The sequence below is a fragment of the Sarcophilus harrisii genome, chromosome 3, assembly GCF_902635505.1.
Source record: "Sarcophilus harrisii chromosome 3, mSarHar1.11, whole genome shotgun sequence".
NCBI lineage: Eukaryota > Metazoa > Chordata > Mammalia > Dasyuromorphia > Dasyuridae > Sarcophilus > Sarcophilus harrisii.
This window is the reverse complement of record NC_045428.1, coordinates 361,291,321-361,317,776: the sequence shown is the minus strand read 5'-3', so window position 1 is coordinate 361,317,776 and position 26,456 is coordinate 361,291,321. Positions and strand designations below refer to the sequence as shown.

The 26,456-nt window shown below is 38.1% G+C and overlaps 1 protein-coding gene across 3 annotated transcripts in view; it reads right to left on the bottom strand.

The window, feature by feature from the left end:
- GRIK4 (glutamate ionotropic receptor kainate type subunit 4) overlaps nucleotides 1-26,456 on the bottom strand; it is a 670,650-nt gene that overhangs the window by 149,110 nt on the left and 495,084 nt on the right. For all 3 annotated transcript variants that reach the window (XM_031960162.1, XM_031960161.1, XM_031960163.1), the window contains 2 exons: nucleotides 19,301-19,453; nucleotides 17,522-17,626 (listed from right to left, as the gene is read on the bottom strand). In XM_031960162.1, the coding sequence (XP_031816022.1) occupies nucleotides 17,522-17,626; nucleotides 19,301-19,453 (258 nt within the window). The remainder of the gene's footprint in view (nucleotides 1-17,521; nucleotides 17,627-19,300; nucleotides 19,454-26,456) is intronic.

The following is a 26,456-nucleotide window of genomic DNA, read 5'->3' as shown; positions in this document are numbered from 1 at the left end:
TAAAACTGGAATATAGTCATTGGGTCTATAGCTAGAAGGGACTATGTTATTCGTTGTTGTGTTGTGTCTGGTTCTTTGTGACCCATTTGAGTTTTCTTTTTTTTTTTCTTGCAAAGATAATGGAATGGTTTGACATTTCCTTTTCCAGATCATTTTACAGTTGAGGAAACTAAGGCAATTAGGATTAAATAACTTGTATAGGGTCATAAACTAGTGTCTGAGGTCAGATTTGAACTCAGGAAGATGAGTTCATATAGATCATCTAAACCAACTCCCTTACTTGACAGAAAAGGAAACTGAGGCTTAAAGATGAGAAACAATTTATTTAAACTCATGAGATGTCAATCTCTTAGGTTTTAGCTCTTTGTATTATTAACTAACACACCCTTAGGCTGGATTAGAAAGGCAAGGGAATCAATAGCCCCTGAGCTAGCTAAAACACACCTGTAATACTGTGTTTCAGGATAGGAGGCTAGATTTTAGGAAATGAGTAGGCGAAGTGGAATTTGTCTAGAGGGGCCGATTAGGCCAGTAAAAGAACTGGGGGGCTGTACCACAGGAAGACTGATTGAAGGAATTAGGACTGTTTAGCCTACAGAAGGGAGTACTTAGAAGGGGGATATGATAGATGTCTTCAAATATTTGAAGGGCTGTCATCTGGAAGACAGATTAAACTTATTTTACTAAACCCCAGAGGGCAGAACCAGGAGCAACAGATTGTAGAGAGGCAGGTTTAAGCTCAATAAGGAAAAAGAAATCTTTCTAAAATTGGAGCTCTACAAAAGCAAATGGGCAGCCTTAGCAGGGAAGGAGTTCCTTATTGTTAGGAATCTTAAAATAGAGGCTGGATGATCATTTGATAGGGAAGCTCCAGCTTCCCACCCCAGATTCCTACTCAGATTCCTACTCAAATTCCATTTAGACTTGATGATTTTTGAGGTTTCTTCAAATTCTGAGATTCTAGGATTTTGTGATTCCTTTATATAGATCATATCTCTCCTTCATGGAGATTGGATTTAGTATCCAAAGAATCATCTCAGTTCTAAAACCAAATAGCGGTGTAACCAAAGCAAGTCACTTTATCTCTTTGGCCCTCAGTTTACTCATCTATAAAATGGTAGCAATAATATCTGTACTAATTACTTCATGCAGTTGTGACAGAAGTCTTTTATAAACCATAAGATGCTTTGTAAAGGGAATTATCATTATTATTTTAAAAGTTGAGGTCTATGATAGGAACCCTATCTCAAGCTTGTTTGTGTTCTTTGCAGTGAATTCTCAATAAATGTTATGAATGAATGAATTAATGGTGTTGGGAAGGTAAGATTTCTCTTTGTAGACTGCATGCCTGCTCTAGAAAAATGATTCAGTATGAAAGAAGATGAGCCTAGGGTGTTTTGTTCTACCTATGAGGAACCCAGTATTTGGTTTTGGCTTTGTCTTCTTTTTCCTTCTGATACATCTACATCTGGGAGTATGAATAATGTTATCTTCTGAATATTTCTAGCCCATGAGTCTGCACTGGAATGCTCTGCTGCAGTTCCTAAGGCTGGTTTCAGGGGAAATGTGAGCAGGTGCTTGGAGAGAAAAGCAGTTTTTCTGTGAAACAAGAGAAGAGGAGTCTCTTGGGAAATGGGAATATAGCAAATCTCAATTCAGGAGTCAATTTCATTGGAACCAGGCATTGTAGATACTTAATAAATGTTTGTTGAAGTGCACTGCATTGTGGAAGAATGGCTTCCAGGTGCTCCAGGTGTCTGCTTTTCTCCTGCTCAGACACAGTAGATTATATAGGTGGGACATGTCATGTCTCCATCACACTTTAAGCTCCTTGATGGCAGGGGATGAATCATTTTTCTCTATAATCATGTCTTTAAAGAATACACTGTAAATAAATATTAGTGGGATTGAATTTAATTTTGGAGCATATTGGCATCTCCTATATCATTATTCCCTTCCTGCAAAAAGGTCAGTAATTTTTGTCATGGTAGAACCTTAAGGATTTCAATGAAGGTTATCTCACAAGGAATGCTGACTCTAGAGTATTAAAGCAGTCATTCTAGATGGAGTGAGCCTTTGTGACAAGGCAATGTGGAAAAGAGGATAATAGACTGATGGGTTTAGAGTCAAGAAGACCTGAGTTCAAATGTTGCCTCAGACACTTATTAGCCATGTGGTATTGCACAAGTCACTTAATCTCTGTCTGCCTCAGATTCTATATCTGTAAAATGGGGGATAATAATAGCACATATCTCCTAAAATTGATCCTCCTAGGGGATAATGAAAGTATATTTATAGGTGTTGTTTTAAATGTGTCTTAGCTATATAAATGCTAGTTATTATTATTATTATGTGGCATAATACACAGAAAGCTGGACCTGGGTTCAGATTCCATTTATGACTATTACTTATTGTACAGATCATCACAGAATTTAGGGCCAGAAGAAACCTAAGAAGTCATGTAGTCTGATACCCTTCAATTTTCAGACAACGATACTGAGGCCTCAAGACGTCAAGCACTTTGTCCAGGGTCACCGGAACTCCAGCAAATACTAGAAAAGTCTTCTGACTCCAAATGTAATGTTCTTCATATGACAGACAACCTCACTTTCCTCATCTATGAAATAAGGATGCTAGATAAAATAATCTGTAAGGTTCCTGAAGAGATCCCCCAAATTCTCCTGCCCTTATACCTACATCTCCAAATTGAAGGGCAATAACAACCCAATTCCCAAATCTCCATGCCCTGGGGTTGTTCAGTTTCAGGTGCAAAATTCTTCATCAGGGCCAACAGAAACAGCTTTACAAGACTAAATTAGAAGCCAGGTCCCTTCCAGATCACCCAGGCACGAAAGCTAAAGAGTCTGTGGAAACCAGTCACTGAGAGTTGGCAACCTTCCCCACATTGAGCTCAGTCAGAAAGCACATTTGTGCACATTACATAAATATATTTAAAATGGAACACTTTAAAACCCTGTGCTTGTGCCCAAATGCAGCCCCCATTTGAAAATCTAAGTAGCTCTAATTTGTTGGCCAGCTGAGATACGGATAAGCTTCTGCAGTCAGTGAATTTTCCATCAAAGCTGATGAACAGGAAGCCCCTATGGCTTTTGGAAAGTGAGTCAGTCAGAAAGGGTCTGAGGAAGGAAGAGGAGAGAAGGTCCTTCAGATTATACTTGCCCAAAGTATCTAATCAGCTCATCTGATCTTTGATTCTAAATCCTGGGGTACCCAGATGGGTCAGTCTTTCTCATAGTGAATGGGAGAGAGTGGTAGTACATAATAGTTTTTTAATTAACTAGGGAGAAAATTACTCTCAGAATATGGGAAGGAGGTAGAAAATGAAAGATTTATCAACTATTCCAAGGCGTTCCAATCAGAATCTCTAAACTCCAGCTATCAAAGAGATAGCTATTCAAGGTCCTTGCTAGTGGCCATCTACTAACCTGAAAAAGAAGTCTTTGTCTGGGAAAAACCGGAGGGATAGAGTCTACCCAATGCCTTAATAGTGGAGAGAATTGTAGGAAAATACCCTCCTAGACTCTTATTTTAGAGATACTGTAGACTAATCCTTTACAGTTGTGAGGTGGCATAAATCAATAGGCAATAGAAGATAGGTCATGGAATTTTATAGCTAGAGAGGATGTTAAAGAATGTCTAGTTTAATCCCCATTTCACAGGTGGAAAGACGTAAAAAGCACCAAAAGGCAAAGGAACTCACCTAAAGTCACACAACTAGTTGGGCATGGAATATAGATGAGTAGGCTAATTGCCTAAATTCCCTTTCTCTAGGCCATACATTTTTACCTTAGTCAGTCAGTCACCATCACTGACCGAGCAACCTTTGTGTGCAGAGCCTATACTGAATGTAAAGAAGGAGGATGGAATGAGAAGGGAATAAACATGGATCTCTTCCCCAGAAGAGAGTTCTCAGTTGAATAGGAAAGATTGTCATACACATGAAAAAAAATACCAAAATGCACAAGGAATTTCAGCAAATATGGGTAAACTGCCCAAGTATATATGAAAACTGTGTTTCAATGGCTTACGTTTTGCCAATATATATCATTGTGAGGCAGGTGGTACAAGTATTATTATCCCCATTTTCCAAGTGATAAAACTGAAATTCAAAGATTTTAAATGGATTCACCGCCATCACGCAGTGACCTAGCCAGAATTAGAATCCAGATTTTCTCATTCCATGTTCTGTGATCTTTCAACAAGTATTGGTAAGGCTGGGAGCAAAAGGTAGGATTGATCAAAGATGAATGAGATTTCTCAATGAGGGGAAGTTTGAGGGTTTGGAGACTAATTAAATAGCTAGCCAAAGCTGGTAGAGATTTCATCTTTTAATTATTGCCTTGTCCAACTATTGGCCATAACTCCTTGAGCAAAAGAAATGTTTCCTTATGGATTTTGTCTTTTTAAGAACTGGGAGCTGTCCAAGGTCAGGGACCCTGTCTCATGTCTTCTGTATTTCCCCAATGAACCCAGTAAATTTCAGTCTACAAATCCTATGGGAAGAATAGGAATGCATGATTATAACAGCAATGTGGTATTGTAAGTGAGAATAACATAAACAGTAATGGTGTAAAAATATTTCTGGATTGTGGAATGTACGGATAGCAACTCCATATTTAAGTAAGAAAAACATGGCAATACATATATAATGAATAGCAGTTCAGTGCCATTGCAGACTGGGTAACATTTACCAAGTGCTTTATATGAAAAAAATTTTTAGTTCCAAGTTCTCTCCCTTTCTTCCTGAACTATTGAGAAGGCAAGAAATATGATACCCATTATACATAAGAAATCATGCAAAACATTTCTACATTAGATATATTGGGGGGGAAGGTAAAAAACATTCTTTAGATCCTGTACTCAGAGTCACCAGTTCTCTGTCTGGAAGTGGATGACATTTCAAATGCTTTTCATGTTATCTTATTTGACCCTCATAACAACCCTCAGAAGTAGGTGATATTATTATTCCCGTTTAACATAAAAGGAAACTGAGATTCAGAGGGATTAAGTAATTTGCCCAAAGTCACGTAGGTAGGAAATGTCTTAAGTATCAGGATTCAAACACATGTCTTCTTGACTCCAGATTTAATGCTCTATTGTCTATACCATGTGGCCACTACCGAGGGAGCACAGCAATGGAAAGCCTGAGTTATAGTTTTTCCTCTGCCAATTAGTAATCCTATAGCTTTGGGCAAGGCATTCAAATGCTCTCTTCCATAGAAAGGGGGCAGTAATTCATTACCTCCCTGAAGGCAGGCAACTGAACCAAAAGACATCTTTGGGTTCCTTCAAGTTCTAAGATCTGTCCTTACATACAAAGCTGGACATATGTCAAATGCTTGAGAAGTGTTATTGTCTGACTAATTTAAAACCTCATCCCCATCCTGGAAATGACTTCTCACTAACCCTCTATAACCATTTAACCAACCACCTACTTTTGCCTTTCTCTATCTTTCCAACCCTTACCCATCATTCTGTCAGTGTGAAATTTTCTCATCAAAGACAAGTCACTGTGCCACTTGGGGAATAACCCGCCAACTAGCCTCCCAAGCTGGGCCAACTCTTGTCAAGATTTTCTTCCATTTGGTAAGCTGGCACCTGGGAACATTGCAAGCCTGATGATTTCTAGGCAATCAAACCCGCTGCTTAGAGCTTCCAGCTAGGCCCCAGAAACGACAGCTTCAAAGGATGTGCATAATTATGGTAAACTCCCTCCTCAGATCGAAAATGTATTAGAAAGTTACAATCATGGTATTCTCCAAGCTGTTTCTCCCTGCCTCCCCCCATTGACTCCCAGCCTGGGCATTAATGGCTGTTCTCGTTAGAGCAGACAGGATTGGATCTGTCACTTTCATTCATAATAAGAGGGGCTGGGATATGGTGAAAAGGGCATTGATGTTACAAGAGAGCTCTCTATGGAGAAAATGACATCCTGTTTCACAGTTCCTTCAAACAGAGTTGAAGGCAATGTCAAAGTAGAACTTTTATGTGACAGTTTTTTAAAAGTATGTTGGGGGAAGGAGGTGTGGAAAAAGAGGAAGGGGACCCACTGGTAGAACTCCACTAAAATTGCTACCACAGCAATAGAAGACATTTCATAAAGCTTCAGTCCCAGAGAGAAATATGATAAGAGATACAGCTGGTTTTAAGCTGCCTTCTTCAGCAGCGTCATCAGGCAGCACAGCTGCTGAACATCTGGAAAACTACAGACCTCCCAAAAGGTGCTTGGCTCAGCTCTATGCAGGTTTATTATTGGAATAAAGGCTAGTGAAGAGAAGAGATGAAGGTGTTTTCTGTAACCCACTGGGCATAGAACAGTGGCAAATGTTCTAGGCCCATGTCAAGTCATTTCCCATTTCTGTGCATTCATACTAGTTACCTCTCCTTCCTCATGCATGGGAGGGTCTCCCTTACCTCTTCCTCTTGAAATATTTAGCTCTCTCTTCAAGGATCAAATCAAACGCCATTTTCTATATGAGACTTTTCCTAAACGTCTCAGTTGTTATTCCCCTCATCTCTAAAGAGTTCCTTCCCTCAAGGAACTTAAATGGTATTAGTCATGGAATAAAACATTTACACAGAAAAGTGAATGTAAGAGAATATAAGGAGTGAAAGATAATTGAGAATGAGTTATTTCCAACTATGTGTCCTTGAGTAACTTATTTAGTTTCTCTAAGCCTCAGTTTTCTTATTTGTAAAATGAAGTGGTTGAACTAAATGGTCTCTAAAGTACCTTCCTGCTATAAAACCCTAGAGCTTTATCTCATGAATTGTAGCCAAAATTAGATGCTAAGGAAGGACAACTATCCTTCTGGGAGAGTTGACCATTGTTTTACCAGCCCATAAGGGTGCATTCTGTGTCTTGGTTTTTCTCATTCTAGTGCTTTACAGTTTGCTTCAAGGGAGCTCACAGGAGAGAATCTACCCAATCAGCATTCAGAATTTAGATGATACAACTAAAGTCATGGGGCAGGTTGATGGCACGGTAGATAGAATGCCAAGCCTGGAGTCAGAAAGACTCATCTTCCTGAGTTCAAATCCGGCCTCAGATACCTATTACTAGTTGGATCCTAGACAAGCCACTCAGTTTGCCTGTTTCTCCATCTATGAAATAAACTGGAGAAGGAAATGGCAAACTACTCCAGTGTCTTTGCTAACAAAATCTCAAGGAGTCACGAAGTCATATGTGACTGAAAAACAACTGAATATAAACAATAATAGAAATGACAGTTGATAAAAGTCTAAGCAGGATAACAATGCTGGTAACTTAGAAGGAAGAGCAAACTGGGGAGAGATTACAAAGGAAGAAATAAAATCTTTGTATCCCCATTTCTTAGCACAATGACTTACATTGACACTTTAGTGTGTCTTTAATGCTTGTTGAATGAAGGCATGATCATATTGCTTGCCTTTTCAATGGGTGGGAGAGAGGCTGCACAGAGGGAAAGAATTTGGAACTCATAATTTTAAAGATGTTACAACCAAATAATTAAATGAATGAATGAATAAATAAATTGCATGCATGCATGTACACATGCATGACTGAATATATCAGACAGTGTCATACTGATCAAATTTTGTACCTGGGGTTGACAAGGGGAGGGTGGAATTTAAAGCAAAGTTCAAGAAGAAGCTAGATGGTGCAGTGGGTAGAGCTGGACCTGGAATCAGAAAGATTTGAATTAAAATCTGACCTCAGACAGTTACTAGCTGCATGACTCTGGCTTAATCACTTACCCTCTGCCTCAGTTTCTTAATCAGTAAAATGGGGATGATATATAGTATCTACCTCCCAGAGTCGTTGTGAGGATCAATGAGTTCACATATAATTATTAGAATTATTAGTGCTGCCCAAGGAACAAAGCCCTAGCATATGGATAATTTTCTACTCAGTTAAAGGCATAGCTGAAAATGGGCTTGGGCCAAGAATGTGACCAATGGAGAAGGATGAGATAGTAGACTTGTAATAAATGCTTATGGACTGTCTGACATCACTTCTCTGAACTTATTTTCTCAGATATAAATTGAAGGGGTTGAATTAGATTATCCATAAGTTCCCTTCTGGCATTAAAAATGTATGCTTCTATCATCCTGAATACCAAATCAATGGCATCACAGATATCATCAGTCCACTATGAGACTCCCTATCTTCTGCTCGAGGTCTCGGGAAGTGTCTGATAATATAATTTTAAATATATATTTTTGAAGAATGCTTTTATTTTCTTATAGCTCTAACAAAGTCATTTTATCACAAAACTAGCTGTGCAAGGGACCTCCATATAATCCATTATTCTCAATTAACAAACATGGAAACTGAGAAAGAGAGTTTATGACTGAAGATCATAGGACTGTAGAAAAGGAGGTTGACAGTATGTTAGCTAGTCCAATTTTTTTCATTTTTTCGATAAGGAAACTGAGGCCCAGATGACTTGCCCAGTGTTGCATAGGTAGTCAGTGTGAGACATGAGATCCTTCTCAAGTGTCTAATCTTCTGGCTCAAGATAATAAATGGAATTGAGTCTCCTCTCCCATTCCATGTCTTCTCAGATTGAAATTTCTAAAATACATTTTAAGCAAGTGAAACTAAACCAGCCTTGATACCTGGGGTTGCCTTTATGAGAATAAGGTAGAATTGATTGAGATGGGAAAGAAAATCTTCACAATGAAGCATTTTAATTTCAAAGGAATAGCTAAAGAGTATGATGAAGGGGTTTGTTAAAAATAGTTCTAATAATAAGTACTTGCACTAAACTTTAAAATTTTCTGTTAATAAAAGGGAAAGAACCTACATGTACAAAAATGTTTTAGCAGCTTTTTTGGTGGTGGAAAAGAATTGGCAATTGAGGGAATGCCCATCATTTGGGAGGACTGAACAAATTGTGGCATATGAATGTAATGGAATACTATAGTTCTATAAGAAATGATGAACATACAGATTTCAGAAAAGCCTGGAAAAACTTGCATGATACTAAATGAAGTGATCAGAACCAGGAGAACATTGTACAAAGTAATAGCAACACTGTACAATGATTACTTATGATGGACTTAGCTCTTCTTGGCAATACAGTGATTCAAGATAATCCCAAAAGACGCGTGAGAGAAGATGCCCTCCAAATCCAGACAAAGACCTATGGAGACTGAATACAGATCAAAGCAAAGTAGTTTTACTTTTTTAAGTTTTTTGTTTTTTTATCTTGGTTTTTCCCTTTTGTTCTCATTCTTCATTCATATGCAGATACATAATTAGTATGACTGAACATAAAAAGCTTATTGTCTTAGGGAAGGGAGAAAAATTTGTAACGCAAAATCTTACAAAACTGCATTTTGAAAATGGTTTTTATATGTAATTGAAAAAATACTATTAAATAAAAAAGTAAAAAAAAAAAGAAAAAAAAGATTTACAATTACTTTCCTCAAAAACAAATTCTAATAAGGTAGGCATTGACAGTATTATTTCCACCTCACAGACAATGACACTAAAATTCAGGGATTTACTTCAAGTCACAGTTACTGTATGTCAGAATTGTGTATCATACCCAAGTCATAAATTTAGATAATACATTTAGAATTTGAAGAGGCCTTAAAAGCTTGTCTAATACAAACATCTTATTTTACAGATGAAGAAACTGAGACTTAAGTTACTAAAATGAATTGTCCACCACCCTGCTACTCTTCAAGACCCATTATCTATTCTCTACCAGGGGTCCTCAAACTTTTTAAAGAGGGGGCCAGTTCACTGTCCCTCAGACTGGGAGGGCCGATAGTAAAAAAACAAAAACTTTGTTTTGTGGGCCTTTAAATAAAGAAACTTCATAGCTCTGGGTGAGGGGGATAAATGTCCTCAGCTGCCACATCTGACCCATGGGCCCTAGTTTGAGGACCCCTGCTCTAGACCATCCTGCCTTTAGGTGATGAAATTTGGGACTATTAGTGAATATCAGTGAATCTGGCTTTTGAGTTTCCATTTCTGTGACTAGAATGTTGGCTAGACTGAAGAAGACCACTTAGAATAGATTTAAGGAGGTTAAGTCCCTGCTTCCCCACCCCCCAACTCCAGTGAAAAACCCACAAATCACCAGGAAAGGAAAGTACATGTGATCAGAGTCAAAATAGTAATTTATAAAATGGTAAAAATAACCCTGAATTCTGAAAGATCCAAAAAATGGTAATAATCCTTTAATCAGCCACCAACGGGGAGCCTGGCTTTCCGTTCAGACATTTTACCAATTACAACCCACTGGGTCCCTGCATGGTGCTATCTAAATAATCAAAACGGACTCTTAATACTCACTCACACTGACAGGGGGAGAAAGAAAGAACCCCAATTGACATGAGAAATCACCTTTGTTTAAGAAACCTCAGCCTAACAGACCATTATAAATCAAATGAGTTCCTCAGCATTTCAACAGGTTACAGCACAGCACCAAGCTTGAGCATAGTATTTCTGTCTATTGGATTGCTGAGGAATTCCAGAGAAAGAATAGATGAGGTATTTGATTAGGGAATTGGAAACCTCCAGAACAGACCTTGCCTAAGGAAGAATAAGGAGAATCAAGGGGAAGAAGTATTTACATCTTTCAGCATGGAGCAGTCAGATGATCACTTAATGACTGCTAGATTAATAAAGCATTAAAATTGGAAGATGAGCTCAAGTTCTGCCTTTCTGTGTGGCCTTGTGTATAACTCAAACTCTTTGAACTCAGTTTCTCCATCTGTAAAATGAAGATAGTGTGTGTGTATGAGAGAGAGAGAGAGAGAGAGAGAGAGAGAGAGAGAGAGAGAGAGAGAGAAAGAAACAGACAGAGACAGGGAGACAGAAAGAGAAAGACAGAGTAACTGAGACAAAAAAAAGACATAGAGATAGACAGAGACAGACTCAAACACACACATACAGAGAGAGAGAGAGAGATGAGTGGATGGGAGAGAAGGAAGAAGGGAGGAAGGGAAGGAGGGAGGGAAGCATCTCCATATGTAGGACTGCCATTTTTTTCCCCTACTGGAACAAAAGAATTTCAAGTACAAGCTATTGTAGTCTCTTCCTGCTGGAAGTTTCCCTTAATCCTATCTGAAACATTCTTTCCTATGGCAACAATCTTCATACAATTTGAATTAGATTGTAAGCCTTTGGGATGTGGGAGTGAGCAAAGACAGGGACTGTTCATAGTATTTAAAATGGGGAAAAAATTCAATATTTTCTAGCCTCACAGCTTCATTGTAGAAAAAAAAATCAGATCCAGAGATGTTAAATGACAATCAAGATCAAAGGCATGCACATTAATAGCAGAACGGGGGTTCAAATCCAGGTTCTCTGACTCCAAATTCAGTGTTCTTTTCACTTATATCATCATGATGATGTAGCCATGGGAACCAGAGAAAGGAGAGTACTTCCTGGAAGATGCCAGATTCTTAACTGGAGGACTGGTAGTAGTTGGAGAGAGGGGAGAGGGAAGGAAGGCACTAATTCCTAATGACTGTGACACTCAGAGCTGGGCTAAGGGATAACCAATGGAGAAGTATGGCTCAGGTGAAGAGGCATTCTGAGCCTAATCGGCTGCTAGTGAAAAGAAAAGGGCAGGATCAGGAGCATTTCAGCTACCATTTGTAACTCAGTGAATAAAGAGAATATCTGAAGTAGCTTCTGCTCTGAGAGCACAAGAAATCCATCTATTCAACAGGCAGTGTTTAAATAAAACTTATTGTGCCACACACAGAGGATACAAAGGTGAAGACAAAAATTGTTCCTGCCTTCAAGGAGTTCATATTCTATTTCAGGTTTCTGAATGATACTTGTCTGTCTGTCTATCCAGGCATCCACCCATAAATCCATTCATCCATCTATCTATGTATCTATGTGTCTGTGTATGTATGTAACTATCTATCTAGCCATCTATGTAATCTAACTATATATCTCTCTACTTCAGAGAGTGAGTCTCCGTCTCTCAGAGAGTGCAGTAGCCATCCACAGATACAACCTCATTTCTGATCAACATGGAAGTTTTGAACCACTCTACTTCTGACCTGGGCTCTTTAGGCAGCCTGGCTGCCATCAATCACCACACTGGCAACTTAATACAGATATCTGACTGGTATCTCAGAACAATAAAACGATCCCACCAACCTCAGCGTTAGCCTCCCTGTAGAAAGAATCAACACAGTCAAAAGTGCTATCATGCCTGGCTTCCCAACCATCATGCTCTTGTGTGAGTGTGTGTGTGTGAGACAGAGACAGAGAGACAGAGAGAGAGAGACAGAGACAAAGAGGCAGAGAGAGAGAGAGAGAGAGAGAGAGAGAGAGACAGAGACAGAGACAGAGAGAGACAGAGACAGACAGACAGAGACAGAAAGAAAGACAGAGACAGAGAGAGGCAGAAAAAGAAGCACAGAGAGATAGAGGCAGACAGACAGTGACAGACAGATAGACAAAGGGACAGAGACAGGTGAGACAGAAACTGGGGAGATAGAAAGAGACATACATAGGAAGAAGACACACAGAAAGAGATAGAGACACACATATAGAGAAGACAGACAGAGACAGAGGAAAAACTCTTTTGGCAGTCTGGTGAAGCCTATGGAATCTTCAGAGTAACATTTTAAAATGATAAAATAAAACACATAAAATTACAAAAAACCCAATCACATTGAAATATAGTTATAAACTATTTTATTAAAAAAAGTTCATAATCCCCAGATTCAGAACCTCTATTTCCTGGGGGTAGTTCCAGGATTAGTTCTGAGGTTTCTAGTAAACACTTAAAGGGGCTCTGAAAGTCTGGGTTGGATTGACCCTTAGAATAGGGCTTTTATTTGGGTGCAGTCCTTTCTGGCAATGACCTGAAGCAACAAGGTCTGATTCCCAGTAAATTTTTTTTTTTCTGAAGCAATCGGGATTAAGTGACTTGCTAGGGTCCCATAGCCAGGAAATGTTAAGTGTCTGAGATAAGATTTGAACTCAGGTCCTTCTGACTTCAGGGCTGGTGTTCTATCCACTGTGCCACCTAGCTGTCCCTAAAAATTCTACTGTAAAGACAAGGACTGCCTTGATCAGTCAATATGAACATATGGGCAAGCTCACAGAGAAAAAGTGAAGTAAAGTTCAATTGAGGGATTATACTTGGACTCCCCCTTCCTCCCCCCCCCCAGCCCAAGTACCCATTTAGACACTAGAGATGTTAGGAAGGTCCCAGGATAATCTATAAAGGTTTCACCAATGATCTTCAGGAATTTAGACTTGTTTTCTTGAAAACTGCAGTTCAAGGTCATCTATTCAAGGAGTTTTCTTTAATGAATTTCACCCAGTCTCCCTGATTTATCAGAATAATTCTTGATACAAAATATCCCTTAATCCTCTTCTATAATCACAATAATCCACATCAAATAATCAACACATTTATTAAACACCTACTATATTCCAGACACTAAGCACTGTAGATTAAAAAAATCAAAATCCCCTACTCTCAAGGAGTTTATACACACACACTTTCTATACTTAGGCATATCTCTATATAGGGATAGAGCCTGGAACTTCATTTTATTAATATTGGAAATTCCTGAATAAGGAAATTCCCTCTGCCAATGCAGATAGACACCTTCTCTGCAACTTAAGGATCACATACCAATACACATCGGAGCTAGGAAATGAACCTATGGCTTCATGGTTTTAAGATCAGATTTCTATCCATCACTCCTTGTCTGTAACCTATATATATACATACATACACACATTTTGTACTATTAGATTTTTTATTTCATTGGGATAAGGAAATCCCAGTCCAGAAATTTCTTTTCCTAAAGAACCTGCTTTACAAAAATTTAAGAGAAGATTGGGACACTGAGAGATTAAAGGACTTGGGTAGGGTCATCCAGTCTGTGTATATCAGGAACACAACTGAAGCCCATTCTTCCTATCTTTAAAACTATTTCTACTCACAACTTCTGCTGCCTCATTCATATTTATATATAGTTTTTAAATGAACAAAATGAGCTCCTTTTTTTATTATTTGTGTTTTTAACATTCTCCCATCCTGGTCTCAAAGGTCTCTGCAGGAAAGTTCTTTTCTCTGTATCCCAAGGTCAGAGTGTAAAACTACACTCTGTGGGGACTCCGCAGTAAAGGCTGGTTAACTCTGTCTTGCAGCTGCCCTGAAGCTGTATTAAGCTCACTGGGTCAGAGCACAGCTTGGCCAAAATTACATGTGTGGGTTCCACACTGAGAGGAACCACTTTTGTCTCGTGCTGTTCATTACCAGTATGAGCATGCTGAGTCCTGACCAACCACTTCACAAATGTGTGCTGACAATCACAGGAATAATAGGTACGAACAAACCACCTCAAGTAAAATTATAGAACCATAGAATGTGAGAGCTAGAAGGAATCTTAATGATTACACAGCCCAATCCTCCAATTTTATAGGGAAGAAACTGAGTCACAGAGAGATGATCTGGCTTGTTCATGGGCTAAAGGAAGTTACAGTAGATCTCCCAATTTTTAGCTCAGGGTCCTTTCCATAACAGACCATATTGCCTCCCACTCCACTGCAGGAGGGTATCCTCCCTCTTTTGTATAATATGCAGTTATCCTTTCTATATCACAACTTTCCCCCATCACATTTTTGATATATTGTGGGTTGGTATAAGAAATTAAATTGGAATATTTTGGGACTTTTGCAGAAGCCACAGATGAAAAGTGAAGGCTAGCAGATGATATGGAAAAAGGTTAGAAACTCAGAGATGCATAAAATATATGTATAATATATAATTCCAACATATTTTATCTTTTAAAGCTATAAACATTTCATAAAAGAAAAAGAAAAAAATCAGACTTCTTCTCTCACATGAAGGGAGGGCAAAAAACTTTTACACAGATGTTCCAGATTGTGGGGACACTGTACTCCTAACCCTTGTGATGTGGAAGGGATAATAGTAATAGAATATGTGGACTTTCTAGCAGTAATGAACCTCCATAGGTCCTCTCCAGCAAGATCAAACTCAAAGCATCAAAGACACCGAGAAGAAAGTCACATGAAGATGAATTCTTAGGAGATCATGAAGAAAGAAGACACCACAAATTCTCTCAAGAGCAGGTTTTGTTGTTTAACCTTCTCTGACAGGCAGAAAGTTTTAATCTCATATATAACTTCTGTGCTTTCTATATCTTATACTAAGGGGTGGGGGTAAATGTTTAACAACCAGTTCTCTGAAAATGCATGACACATTTTAAAATTTATTTTGAATTATTTATATCTTCTCCATCTCTTTCTTAAATCCAATCAACAAAACAACAATTCCAGCCCTGAGCCAGTTTCTGAGGTGCACATGCCCACACTGAAAATTTAACAATCTGGACCATCTAGTTTGAGAGGTCTCCAGCTCACTCCTGCTAAAGCTCACTCAAGTGAAACATACATTAAACAATGAAAACGTGCTCCCACTTTCCTTGGTGGATTGTAAGTTCCTCAAAGGCAGGGATTTTCACTTTATCTTTGAGTTTTTGCAGATAGTAAAAACTTGATGAATGTTCATTAAATTAATTTGGATCAATTTTATTTCTGGCAGCTATATACCTTGATCCATCAAATGTAACTACTTACAGTCAATTATTGATTATTCACAGAGATAGATGCAAGATAGCAATCATAGAATCACAGAATTTTGACATCGGAAAGAATGTTAGAAGTCTTCTGTTACAATACCTGTGCCTCTGCTGAGGATCTCCTTGTAGTTACTAATTATCTCAGTTTAATTAAGTAGTTTCAGTCACTTCTAACATTCGGTCTTTCCATGACCCCATTTGAAGTTTTCTTAGTAGGGTGGGGAAACTGAGGCAAATAGGGTTAAGGGACTTGCCCAGGGTGATACAGTAAATATCTGAAGTCCCATTTGAACTCAGAAAAATGAGTCTTCCTGCCTCCAGGCCCAGCAGCCTATTGTACCACCAAGATGTCCTAATTGTCTCAGTATTAGGTTCCAAAGATTGCCACCATTTGATATGATGGATCAGATTTTTGGTTACTTTACTGGCATAGCCTTTATTGAAGGATGAAGGGATCTGGAAATCTCTAGGTGTTCCTTAACAGTCATGGATTTGTTGTTCATAACCTCTCTGCTTTGGTTCTATTCCATTCCATGAACACATTTATTTCTCATATATATATATGTATGTACCTAATAGGGGTATGTCATTTGTATTAGTATATGGAATTCTTTAATAAAGAAATTTGCTTTACTAATGCAGATAGATAACTTCTTCTCAATTTATCATCTCAGATAGCTGCCTAAAGCCCTTAGAGATATGTGACTTGCCCAGGATCACACAACCAATATATCTAGGAGTCAGTACTTGGATTTATGTTTTCTTGGTTCCAAAGTTGGATTTCTATCCATTATTTTTGTTTCCATGTGTGTGATGGACCTCACTGAGTCACCTAGCTGATACAAACCCTGCATTTAATTTACCATGCAGGGTGGATTTTCTAAGCTAGGGTCAAGTATAAAGCAGCTAGGCAGAACACTGGATAGAACTCAGGGCCTGGAGTTAGGAAAGCCTGAGATCAAATGCTGCCTCACAAACTTACTAGCAATATAGCCTTTGGCAAGTTATTTATTCTATCTGCCTCAGTTTCTGCATTTGTAAGATGGGGATAATAATAACATTTATCTCTCAGGGTTTTTGTGAGAATAAAATGAGATAATATTTATAAAGTACTTTACGAACCTGAAAGTACTATGTTAACTCTAGCTTATTATTAATTATTATTCTAAGGTTTGGAGTGATATATATAGGCCTTAAGGAACTATAAGGGTGGCTGGTCTGGATGGTGTGATAAAGTGGAAAGTGGATTTAGAATAAAAAGACCTTGGCTCAAATTTTGGCCCTATCACTTATCATTTACTAGCCGTGTGTTATTGAGTAAATCACTGAACTTTTATGGGCTTGTTTCTTCATCTGTAAAGTGAATTTTTCACTTTGGATTTTATCACTCTATATGTGTCTGAGTTATACAAACACAGATATATATATACATACATACACACACACATATACCCCTACACATATATATGACATACATATCATATATATATATATATTAGATATATATGATTTTATGATTCTACCTCCCAAGAATCTAAAATGTTAGAAAGAAAATGGGGTCCAGAGTGAAAAAGCATTTACTTACCCAAGGTCACAAAGCTAGTTAATGAAATAAAAACCCTGGTCTTATGACTTGTGGTATCTCTCTCTCCATGATTTAATTTTTATCTACATTGCTCTTAAAATTATTTTGCAATCTCTGAGCACATGCTCTCTGTCTGATAGTGGTGGGAGAAAGAGAGGGGATGAATGGCAGGAATATAATGTGATATACATACAGTCAATATGGAAAGTTGAGAGATGGCTAGAGTTCTGACAAGCACATTGTCAAAGGATAGAACCCACTGATGGGGAAGTGATAGGCACAGGGTGGGAAATTTGGGCCATTAATGCATCTTGGCACTCAGCTTACCTGCCGGAAGCCATTCCTTGTGAACTGCAGGATTTTAAGGGCATAGTTGGACCTCTGGCCTTTGCTGTTGAATTCGATGTGGCCGGTGAGACCTTCCAATTCTACCTGTCCAAGAGAGAGTGAGTTACAGCACCAAAGTGGCTTGGTGTTTCCACTGACCTAGAATGTATACCAGGAGAAAGAGAATGACTTCCCTTTTCCCACCTTTCAAGCCATTCTTCTTTTCCTCTAATGTACTCCTATCTATCTTTCCAAGACAAATTTAAATGCTTTCTTCACTATGAAGTCTTCCCTTAACTCTCTAGGAAGTAACACTCTTCTTTGCTTTCCTCCCCTTAAGCTTCATGTGGCACATTGTTTTGTATCCAATTAATTTATCATGTGCTATTTTATATTATGCTTATCTTTGTAGCAAAGGCAAGGAGCATAGTTTATCTAAGCCTTGAGGCTTCCCCTATGCCCAGCACATAATAAATGCTTAATAAATGTTGAATAAATGTTTTATTTAATGAATACTGGAGAGGTAAAAGCTGTCACGATCCATCTTCCTATCTTCATTTAAGAGTTTTGGGATATTGTAAATATAACTCCTGTGAATCAGTGTTATTTATTTTTAATCCATTTGAAGGGGAATGTGAATGATTTAAGAAGCAAACCTTTCTACTTATACTTAAATTCATATCCCTGTCCATTTTCAAACTGAAAGGAGGCTGGAATTCTATCATTGCTTTCTGCACCCCTGTGCCTTCCTGCAACTTCAGTAATTGCTTAGATGGATCATCTAGGATACTTCCCCTTTCCTCTATGGCATCTCTGTGCAAAGTCATCCCTTCTGTAGAAACCCCACAAAAGATCACAGGACCATATACCTCTAACACATATAAAATCAGCCTAACCCTAAAGAAAACTAGATTTGGGGCCATGTAAAAATGTTAACAAAAGTTTGGTGATACACGTAGATTGTTATGGATAACCACCCATTTTTTGTTAACATTTTATATTCATATATCTGTGTTTAAATTCATACACATATATAAACATATATACCTCCAATCTTTTATTAATATTCTTAGATGATCCCAAACCATCTGTGTATAGGTGTGTTTGTGAGTACATATTAATTTCTCTGATTTTCCCTAGACTTTTGGAACTGTCTTTTTAGGGGGCTATAATGATCTTGACCCTTATTTGCCACCCTGAGAATATTCAGAAGGGCCAGGGGAAATTCATTAAGGTGCTATGGGCATTTGAGTCATGCTAGCTGAGGAATGATAAAGTCAGAAGATTAGAATATGTGCTGAATTGGGAATAATGTCCCTTCCCATCTCTGTACCAACCATTCTTTTTCTGGTTACAATTCTACACAGGTTGCTTAGATTGAATTTCTTTAATCTGATTAAGTGGGACTTATAACACTAGTATTGGAGGACGGCACTAATGCTGTTTGAGAGGCTAATTTTATCAAGTTTATATGTCAAAAGAGATAACATATAAAATGCTTTGCAAATATTAAAGTGCTAAATGATACTATCATTACTTATTATTATTATTTGGTTATTATCTTTTGAGAGACACAAATTGACTTACAGTTTATGCCACCTGCCATAATAATGAACCACATTATGACAGTGAGTTATGTGTGTGTGTGTGCATGTACATGCATGCTCAAGTGGTACTCTTGTCTTTGATCTGACTGCTTCCATCCCCTCATATATGACTAAGCCCCGGAATATAAACAATTATCAGTATTGCTAGCCAGGCCCTTCAGTCCCTTCTCACCATTCTCAGGTAATTCATGAGGCTGGTACCATGCTGCCAGATCTGTGCTGAGCCACAAGACAGGGGCTTCACACCAATCTCCTGACTTCGGTTCAGCTCTTGAACTGCGGTCACAACAGTGTAGACAGCATCAAATAACAGGGCTGAGGAGAGCTGGGGGTATGGGGAGGGAGATGAACGTCAAAGGATGAAGGGAGAAAAAGAAAAAGAGGATGAAGAGAAAAGGACAATGAAAGAAAAGGAAGGTAGGAAGAAATGGAGGGAAAAAGAAGAGATGGAAGAAAGGAAAGTTGAAAAGTAAAAGAAAGGAAGTAAGAGAAATGGGAAGGAAGGAAATAAAACAAAAGAAATAGAAATAATAGGAGGGAAGGAAAGAAGGAGGGAGGAGGAGGAAGAAAAAGAAGAGAGAAGAGAGAGAGATGAAGAGAATAAAAGAAAGAGGAAATAAGAAAATATCTATCAGTGAATGAAAATAAATTCATCTCTAAAATCCCATTTTAGGCTACAAGATGATTTCTCTTTGTTCCACACTAATGAATTTTAGAACCAGCAAAGGTGAGAGCATGAAAACTGCCAGCACAAGGCCTTCACTGTCATCTTTGGCACTGACTTTTTTCCTGGTCTATATACTAACTAAGAAGACACCTACTAACCCTTCCCTTTATATTCAACTAACCCTAGCATGTTATTTTCTTTATTTGTTCTAGGACAATGAAAATATCCATTGAATTTCAGGTGAAAAGGGGTACCTAGGTCAGTGAAGGAGGATTTTTATTTATCTTTGACACTTATTAAAGCTTAGTTCAAAACTGCTGAAATTTATGTAAATACTCTAGATATTTGAGGCTTAAGTCAACCAGTCATTCAACTATACTGATTAAGAATCTTTCTGTGTGCAAAGCCCTGTATTATGTGGTGTTTGTTGGTGGATAGTACATGGGGAAGAAAGGATTAACAGGAAAATGCAGAGGAAATCTAGGCACAAATCATGTTTTTGGAAAGTTTAAAATGACTAGATTAGGTTTGAAAAAGGCCTAAGTATATTTATAAAGAGATATATAAACAATACTAAATTGACATAGGGCAAGTAATGTACACATCCAACAGGTTAAGCCTTATACATAGGCAGAATACATAGCAGTACACAAAGTATCTTGGCCCTATTCATGTTTCTAATCTGTTTCAGGAAAGTATCATTCATAATTTCCAACTGACCAAGTATTCTATAGTATACTTCCCACAATGATATTATTGTGAAAAACTACAGAAAAGCCCTTTCCCCAAGCCCAAAATAACTACTCCACTGCTGTCTGTAATTTTACTATAACAATTGATTTCTTTGGATTAAACATCGCACAATTTTATCTCTTTGAAAAGTTTACTATGTTAAAACATAAACAGATATGGCAAAATATCAATAAAATATATGTTTTCATAAAAATATATTTTCAGGTGAAAGTATAGTGAATTAGAGTGAGAATAAAAAGAAAACAGAAATGCTAGCATTGGGTAACTATACTCAGGATATCTAAATTAGATGAAGGTCATTGATGATTATTCCCTAAAATTAATCTGGTATAGCTGTTTCCCTCACTGAGACCTTATACCAAAAGCTGGATGACCACTTTTTAGGTATGTTGTAGTGGGGATTTTTGTCCTGGTGAGGTTGTATTAGATGGCCTCTGAGGTTCTGAAATTCAGTGACTCTTTCCTTACAAGAGAATCTGAGCCATGATCGTTCTGCTAAAAAAAACTCACATTACTTATTGTTGTGCCAGTTATTTGTCCTTTTTTGTGATATTTCTGGTACTGCTGTCTTATAATGACATTTAACCTTTCATATATCTCTGTTTTGTCTCCCCAATTAATCTGTAAACTTCTTGAGGGCAGTAACTATGATTTGTTTCTTTCTTTCTCTTACATAAACAAGTATAGATGTTCAGCTACTCAGCTGATATGTTTGAATGAATGAATGGACAAATGCAGTCACTGGGTACTTGGAATGGGCAGGGAAGATCAAGAAGTGGGGTAAAAAAGAGTAAGTTGAAAGAAAATACATTGAATACTTACTATGTGCAAGACACAATCTTTTACAGTCTACAAGGAGAGGGATTGCCCTGATACAAATTAATAGGAATTAGTGCAGAGTCTATTGACAGATTTATTGAATAAGGGAAGGCAAAGGGATGCCAAATTTAAATTCCACTCAATTCATAATTTTGCCCAATAATAGGAGCCAGTCTAAACCATCTTTAGATCGCTTTAAAAATGCAGTATAGATTAAAACAACAAAAGGACATCGATTTGTCTGTGAAAGAGGAAGGCTAAAACTCTAGCCTGACTTTGCCAACATCTGGGCAAAGATAAAGCAGAGAATTGAATCTTCTCATCTAGCTACAATCTTTCTGGAAAAGAACATTGTAGCAGTGGGGAGCTAATCTGTATCTTTCCCCCGCTTGTCTCTAAGGAGCTATTAGTTCCAGTATCCTGCCCCAGAAGAAGCTGCTATCACAGTCATGAAATCAAGGTATCCAATGTGCCAAGATCTATGAACTCCTCCTGGAAGAGCTCTCTTCTTCTTTAAATTCTTTCAAATCCCTTTGCATTGATTATCTTCTAATTTGTATTAGGACAATTATTTCCTTTCTGGAGTATAAGATCCTTGGGTCAGGGAAGACATTTTATTGATCTTGGTATCATTTGCAGAACACTGTGTCTTGCACATAATAGGTATTTAATATATTTGCAGTTAACTAACATGCAGCTAGCACTTGGAGTCCATTCAAATCCTGCTTTGGACATTTACTGGCTGAGCTACCATGAGCAAGTTATTCCCTACTCTGGGTCTCATCTATAAAATGAGGAGGTTGAACTTGATGAGTTACATGATATTTATGATGTTTTAATCCTAAATATGCTTATAGTACTTAGTTGCCTGTTCTGGGTACTGGGAAAGAAAGATACAAAGCTGAATCAGACATAATCCATGTATTTATGGAGAGGCCCCTCTTTCAGGAAGGTTATGGGGGGACTTGATCTCCTTCACCTGTAATTTCAAAGGAGGTCTTGATGAGGATTTTTCTCTATCTATGAAGATCTGCATCTTCTCTTTAATTTACTGTTTTAGAGAGTTGTCTGGACATGGAGAAATTAAGTGATATGCCCAGGGTAACAGTCAAGATGGATCAGAAGCAGAGTTTGAAATCAAGGTTTTCTGACTTCAAAGTCAGATCTTTATATAAGCATAGGCACCATCTTCTAAAGGAATAATGTGTAACTCAAATACAAGACAATATATTTGTTTTGTTGTAGTATGGATAGGTGCTAAAAAGACTGAATAATATGAGGGAGAAGATCAATATTGATAGGGAAATAGGTAAGGTTCATGGAGAAGGTACCATTCAATATGAGTTTTAAAGATGGTAAAGATATCATCAGACAAATGCTTGTTGGAATGAATTAAATTCTACTTTCAGGGCTCTATGTAAAACTCTTTGGTCTCTTCTGCCGAGCCAGCCAGATAGACTCCTCGAGCTCCTTTGTTGTCTGCTCCCATCCATCAATTTCAGCTCATTCCTCTCCATCCCATTACCTTGCCCCTTTGCATCTTTGGCTTTCTCTTCATCTGAAGTAGGGCTCTCTCACTCTCTTACTTGATGCTTCTCAAAGCTGTTACATCTGTTTATGTCTGCTTTACATAATCTTTTTTCCCCTGAGCAAATATCTCTTTTTTATTAATGGTCTGTTCAACTTGACTAACAACAAGATTTAAAAGAATCAACATATGGCTGGCTTAGTGTACCAAGATTGGTCAGGATTTAATTGTGAGTTTCTATTCATCCATTAATATCTAACTCAATAGTCACCTTCTCCATGAAGCCCTCAATTATTTCTCAGTGTCAGCCGTCCCTCTCAAAAATCACATAGCACTTTGTTTTATAATCTCTAATGCACTCATCATGTATTATTGTACATTATAGTGACTTCTGCAAGAGAAAGTTATTTCTAAGTTCAGTAAGGGCAAGGACTCTGTCTTATCTTAACTTTTTATCCCACCTTGAATAGTTTACACGTAAAAGGCATGTAATATATTCTGGATTAATTTAACTCTGATTGCACTCGTTATCATCCTCATTTCCCCTTGCACTTTGGACTCTACCTATATCCATACTATGTTGTCCAGTGAATACTCCCTTTCCTTTCCAGATTCCCTTTATGTTTTCTTTTTCCTTTAGCATGTGAGCCCTTGAAGTCAGGGACTCTCTTATTTGCTTATAATTGTATCCATATACTTAGTAAAGTGCTTGATATATAGGAAGTCCTTAATAAATGCTGTCTGTCTGTCTGTCTGTCTGTCTATCTATCTATCTATCTATCTAGATCAAACCCTCCAATCATAACATTCCGTCAGGATTTTGTCTTGGATTCTCTTCTACCTTTATATGAATTAATTTGGGCTTCTCATAAGCTACCATGGATTTAATGACCATCTCTATGCTGATGATTCTTTCTCTCTCTTTTTTAAATTAAAGCTTTTTATTTTCAAAACATATGCAGGGATAAATTTTCAACATTAACCCTTCAAAAACCTTGTGTTTCAATTTTCCCTCTCCCTGCAACCTCTCCCCTAGATGGCAAGTAATCCAATATATATTAAACATGATAGAAATATATGTTAAATCCAATATATGCATACATATTTATACAATTATCTTGCTGCACAAGAAAAAACAAATCAAACAGGAAAAAATGAGAAAGAAAATAAAATGCAAGCAAACAACAACAAAAAGAGTGAAAATGTTATGTTATAAACCATACTCATTTCCCATAGTTTTCTCTCTGGGTATGGATGGCTCTCTTTATCACAAGATTATTCGTCTGAATCATCTCATTGTTGAAGAAAACCATGTTATACTAATGATTCTTAAATCTACCCATCCTGCTCCAATCTCTCTGCTGACCTCCAATATTGCATCTCTAAACTGCCTTTCAGAAATCTTGAAATGAATGTTCAGTAGATAGCATAAATTTCACATCTTCAAAATGGAGCTCATTATCTTCCCCTAAACTCTGTTCCCTTCCTTCCCTTATCCTATGACTGTCAACCTTATGCTCCCAGTCTCCCAGGCTGCCACCCTGAGTCATCTAGGACTCCTTCTTACCCTCTCTTACTCTCCCCAAACTGATCCAATATAGTGCCAAGACTTGTAAACTTCACCTTTGTACCATCTCACATAAACTTTTCCTTTCTGCTGACATTCTTTGTATCCCAGTTCAAGTCCTCATCTCCTTAATTCTAGACTATTGCAACTGCTTCAAGAGAAGGGGTCTCTGCCTGCCTCAGGTGTCTCTCCACTTCAGCCCATCCTCCATTCAGCCACCAAAGGGATTTTTCTAAAACTGAGATCTGACTATATCACTCCCCAACTCAATAAATTCCAGTGGCTCCCTATTGTCTCCAGGATCAATTACAGAATCCTCTACTTGACATTCAATGTCCCTCATAACCCAGCTCCCTCATACCTTTCCAGTGATCTCATACCTTAATCCCCACTATACACTCTCTGATCCAATGATACCAACCCCCAGGTTATTTCACCCCAAAACTCTCTCTTTTCTCTGGGCATTCTCTCTGACTGCCCCATGCTTGGAATGCTCTTTCTTCCATGACAAATACTGACCTCTTTGGCTTCCTTTAAATCCCACCTAAAATCCCACCTTCTTCAGGAAGTCTTCCCCACTCCTTAATGCCAGCACCTTCCCCCTTAATCTGGGTATTCCCTCAATTACACTGAGACCTACTAAAACCTTAACTTAAAAAGGCCAAGGTCTCCCACTGCATTCACGGCCATTTACAGTCATCCTGATCCATATCTGGCCACTGGATCCAGATGGCTCCAGAAGGAAAAGTGAGGCAGGTAATTTTGCACAGCCTTCCTCACTTAAATCCAACTCACTTGCATAAAATGACATCACCTCCCCAATGTCATGGTTCTCTTTGAGAATGAAGGACAAACAATAGTACCTTTCTTTCTCTTTTTCTCTTTCTCTCTCTCTCTCTCTCTCTCTCTCTCTCCCTCCCTCCCTCCCTCCCTCCCTCTCTCTCCTTCCCTCCCTCCCTCCCTCCTTCCCTCCTTCCTTCCCCTACCTATCCATGAAGTATTATTGTATTAGCATCCTGAGAATGATCTCTCATTTTGGCCAGAGTTTCTGGCTTATACTCCTTCAGAATCTTGGACTTGAAAGTCATCTTCAGCAATCATCTAGATCAACCTCACAACAAGTGCAGGAATCCTCTCTCATATCCTTGATAATTCCTTTGACTTGACTGTTGTACTATACACTATCAATTAATCTCTATCCCTTCTTACCCTCCACCCTCAATGGTCTATTTATTTTTAGACTCTTAGAATTAATGTTAGACTTTCCACAGATCAGAGAGAACACTGAATGCCCTCATTCTTCCCTTTCACCCCACATTCATTTCACAGATGAGGAGGGTGAGTCTCAGAGAAGTGAAGCTCTATTTCAGTCCTAATTCAGCAATCCAAAGTGAGTTAGCCAAGGTAATCTGTCTAATTAATTGTAGACCAAAGATTAAAATGGAAGTCACTTGACTCCCAGTGCTCTTTCTATTAGGCTTTGTTGTCCCCTTTGAGCTCTTTTTCTGTTATTTTTTGGGCTCCTTATATCTACAATGAGGATTTAAATCTCAGGAAGCATTTGGATGGGGGTTGGGGTTAGAGCTTAGTGAATTATCATCTCCCTACCAGTCTCTGAAAAAATAGTTGCTTGAAGGGCTCCAGGGTTTTTTAGCTCCAGGAGAGGAATTCTTAATCTTGGAAAGACAGTGTGGCAAAGTGTCTTGAGGCCTAGATAGACTTCATTTTGAATCCCACCTCAATCACTTACTAGCTTAGCTCACTTAGCCTTTGTCAGCTTCAGTTTCCTCATCTATGAAATGGGGGAAATCTTTGAAATTTCCTCATCATAAAGGATTGTCATAAGGATTAAATAAAGTAATTTACATAAAGCATTTTGTAAATCTTAAAGTGTTGTAGAAATGTCAGCTATAATTATTATTGAGAGGTAGTATAGCACAACTGATGGAGTAGGTTTTAGCTTTAGAAAGACCTGTGCTCAAATCCAGCTTGGA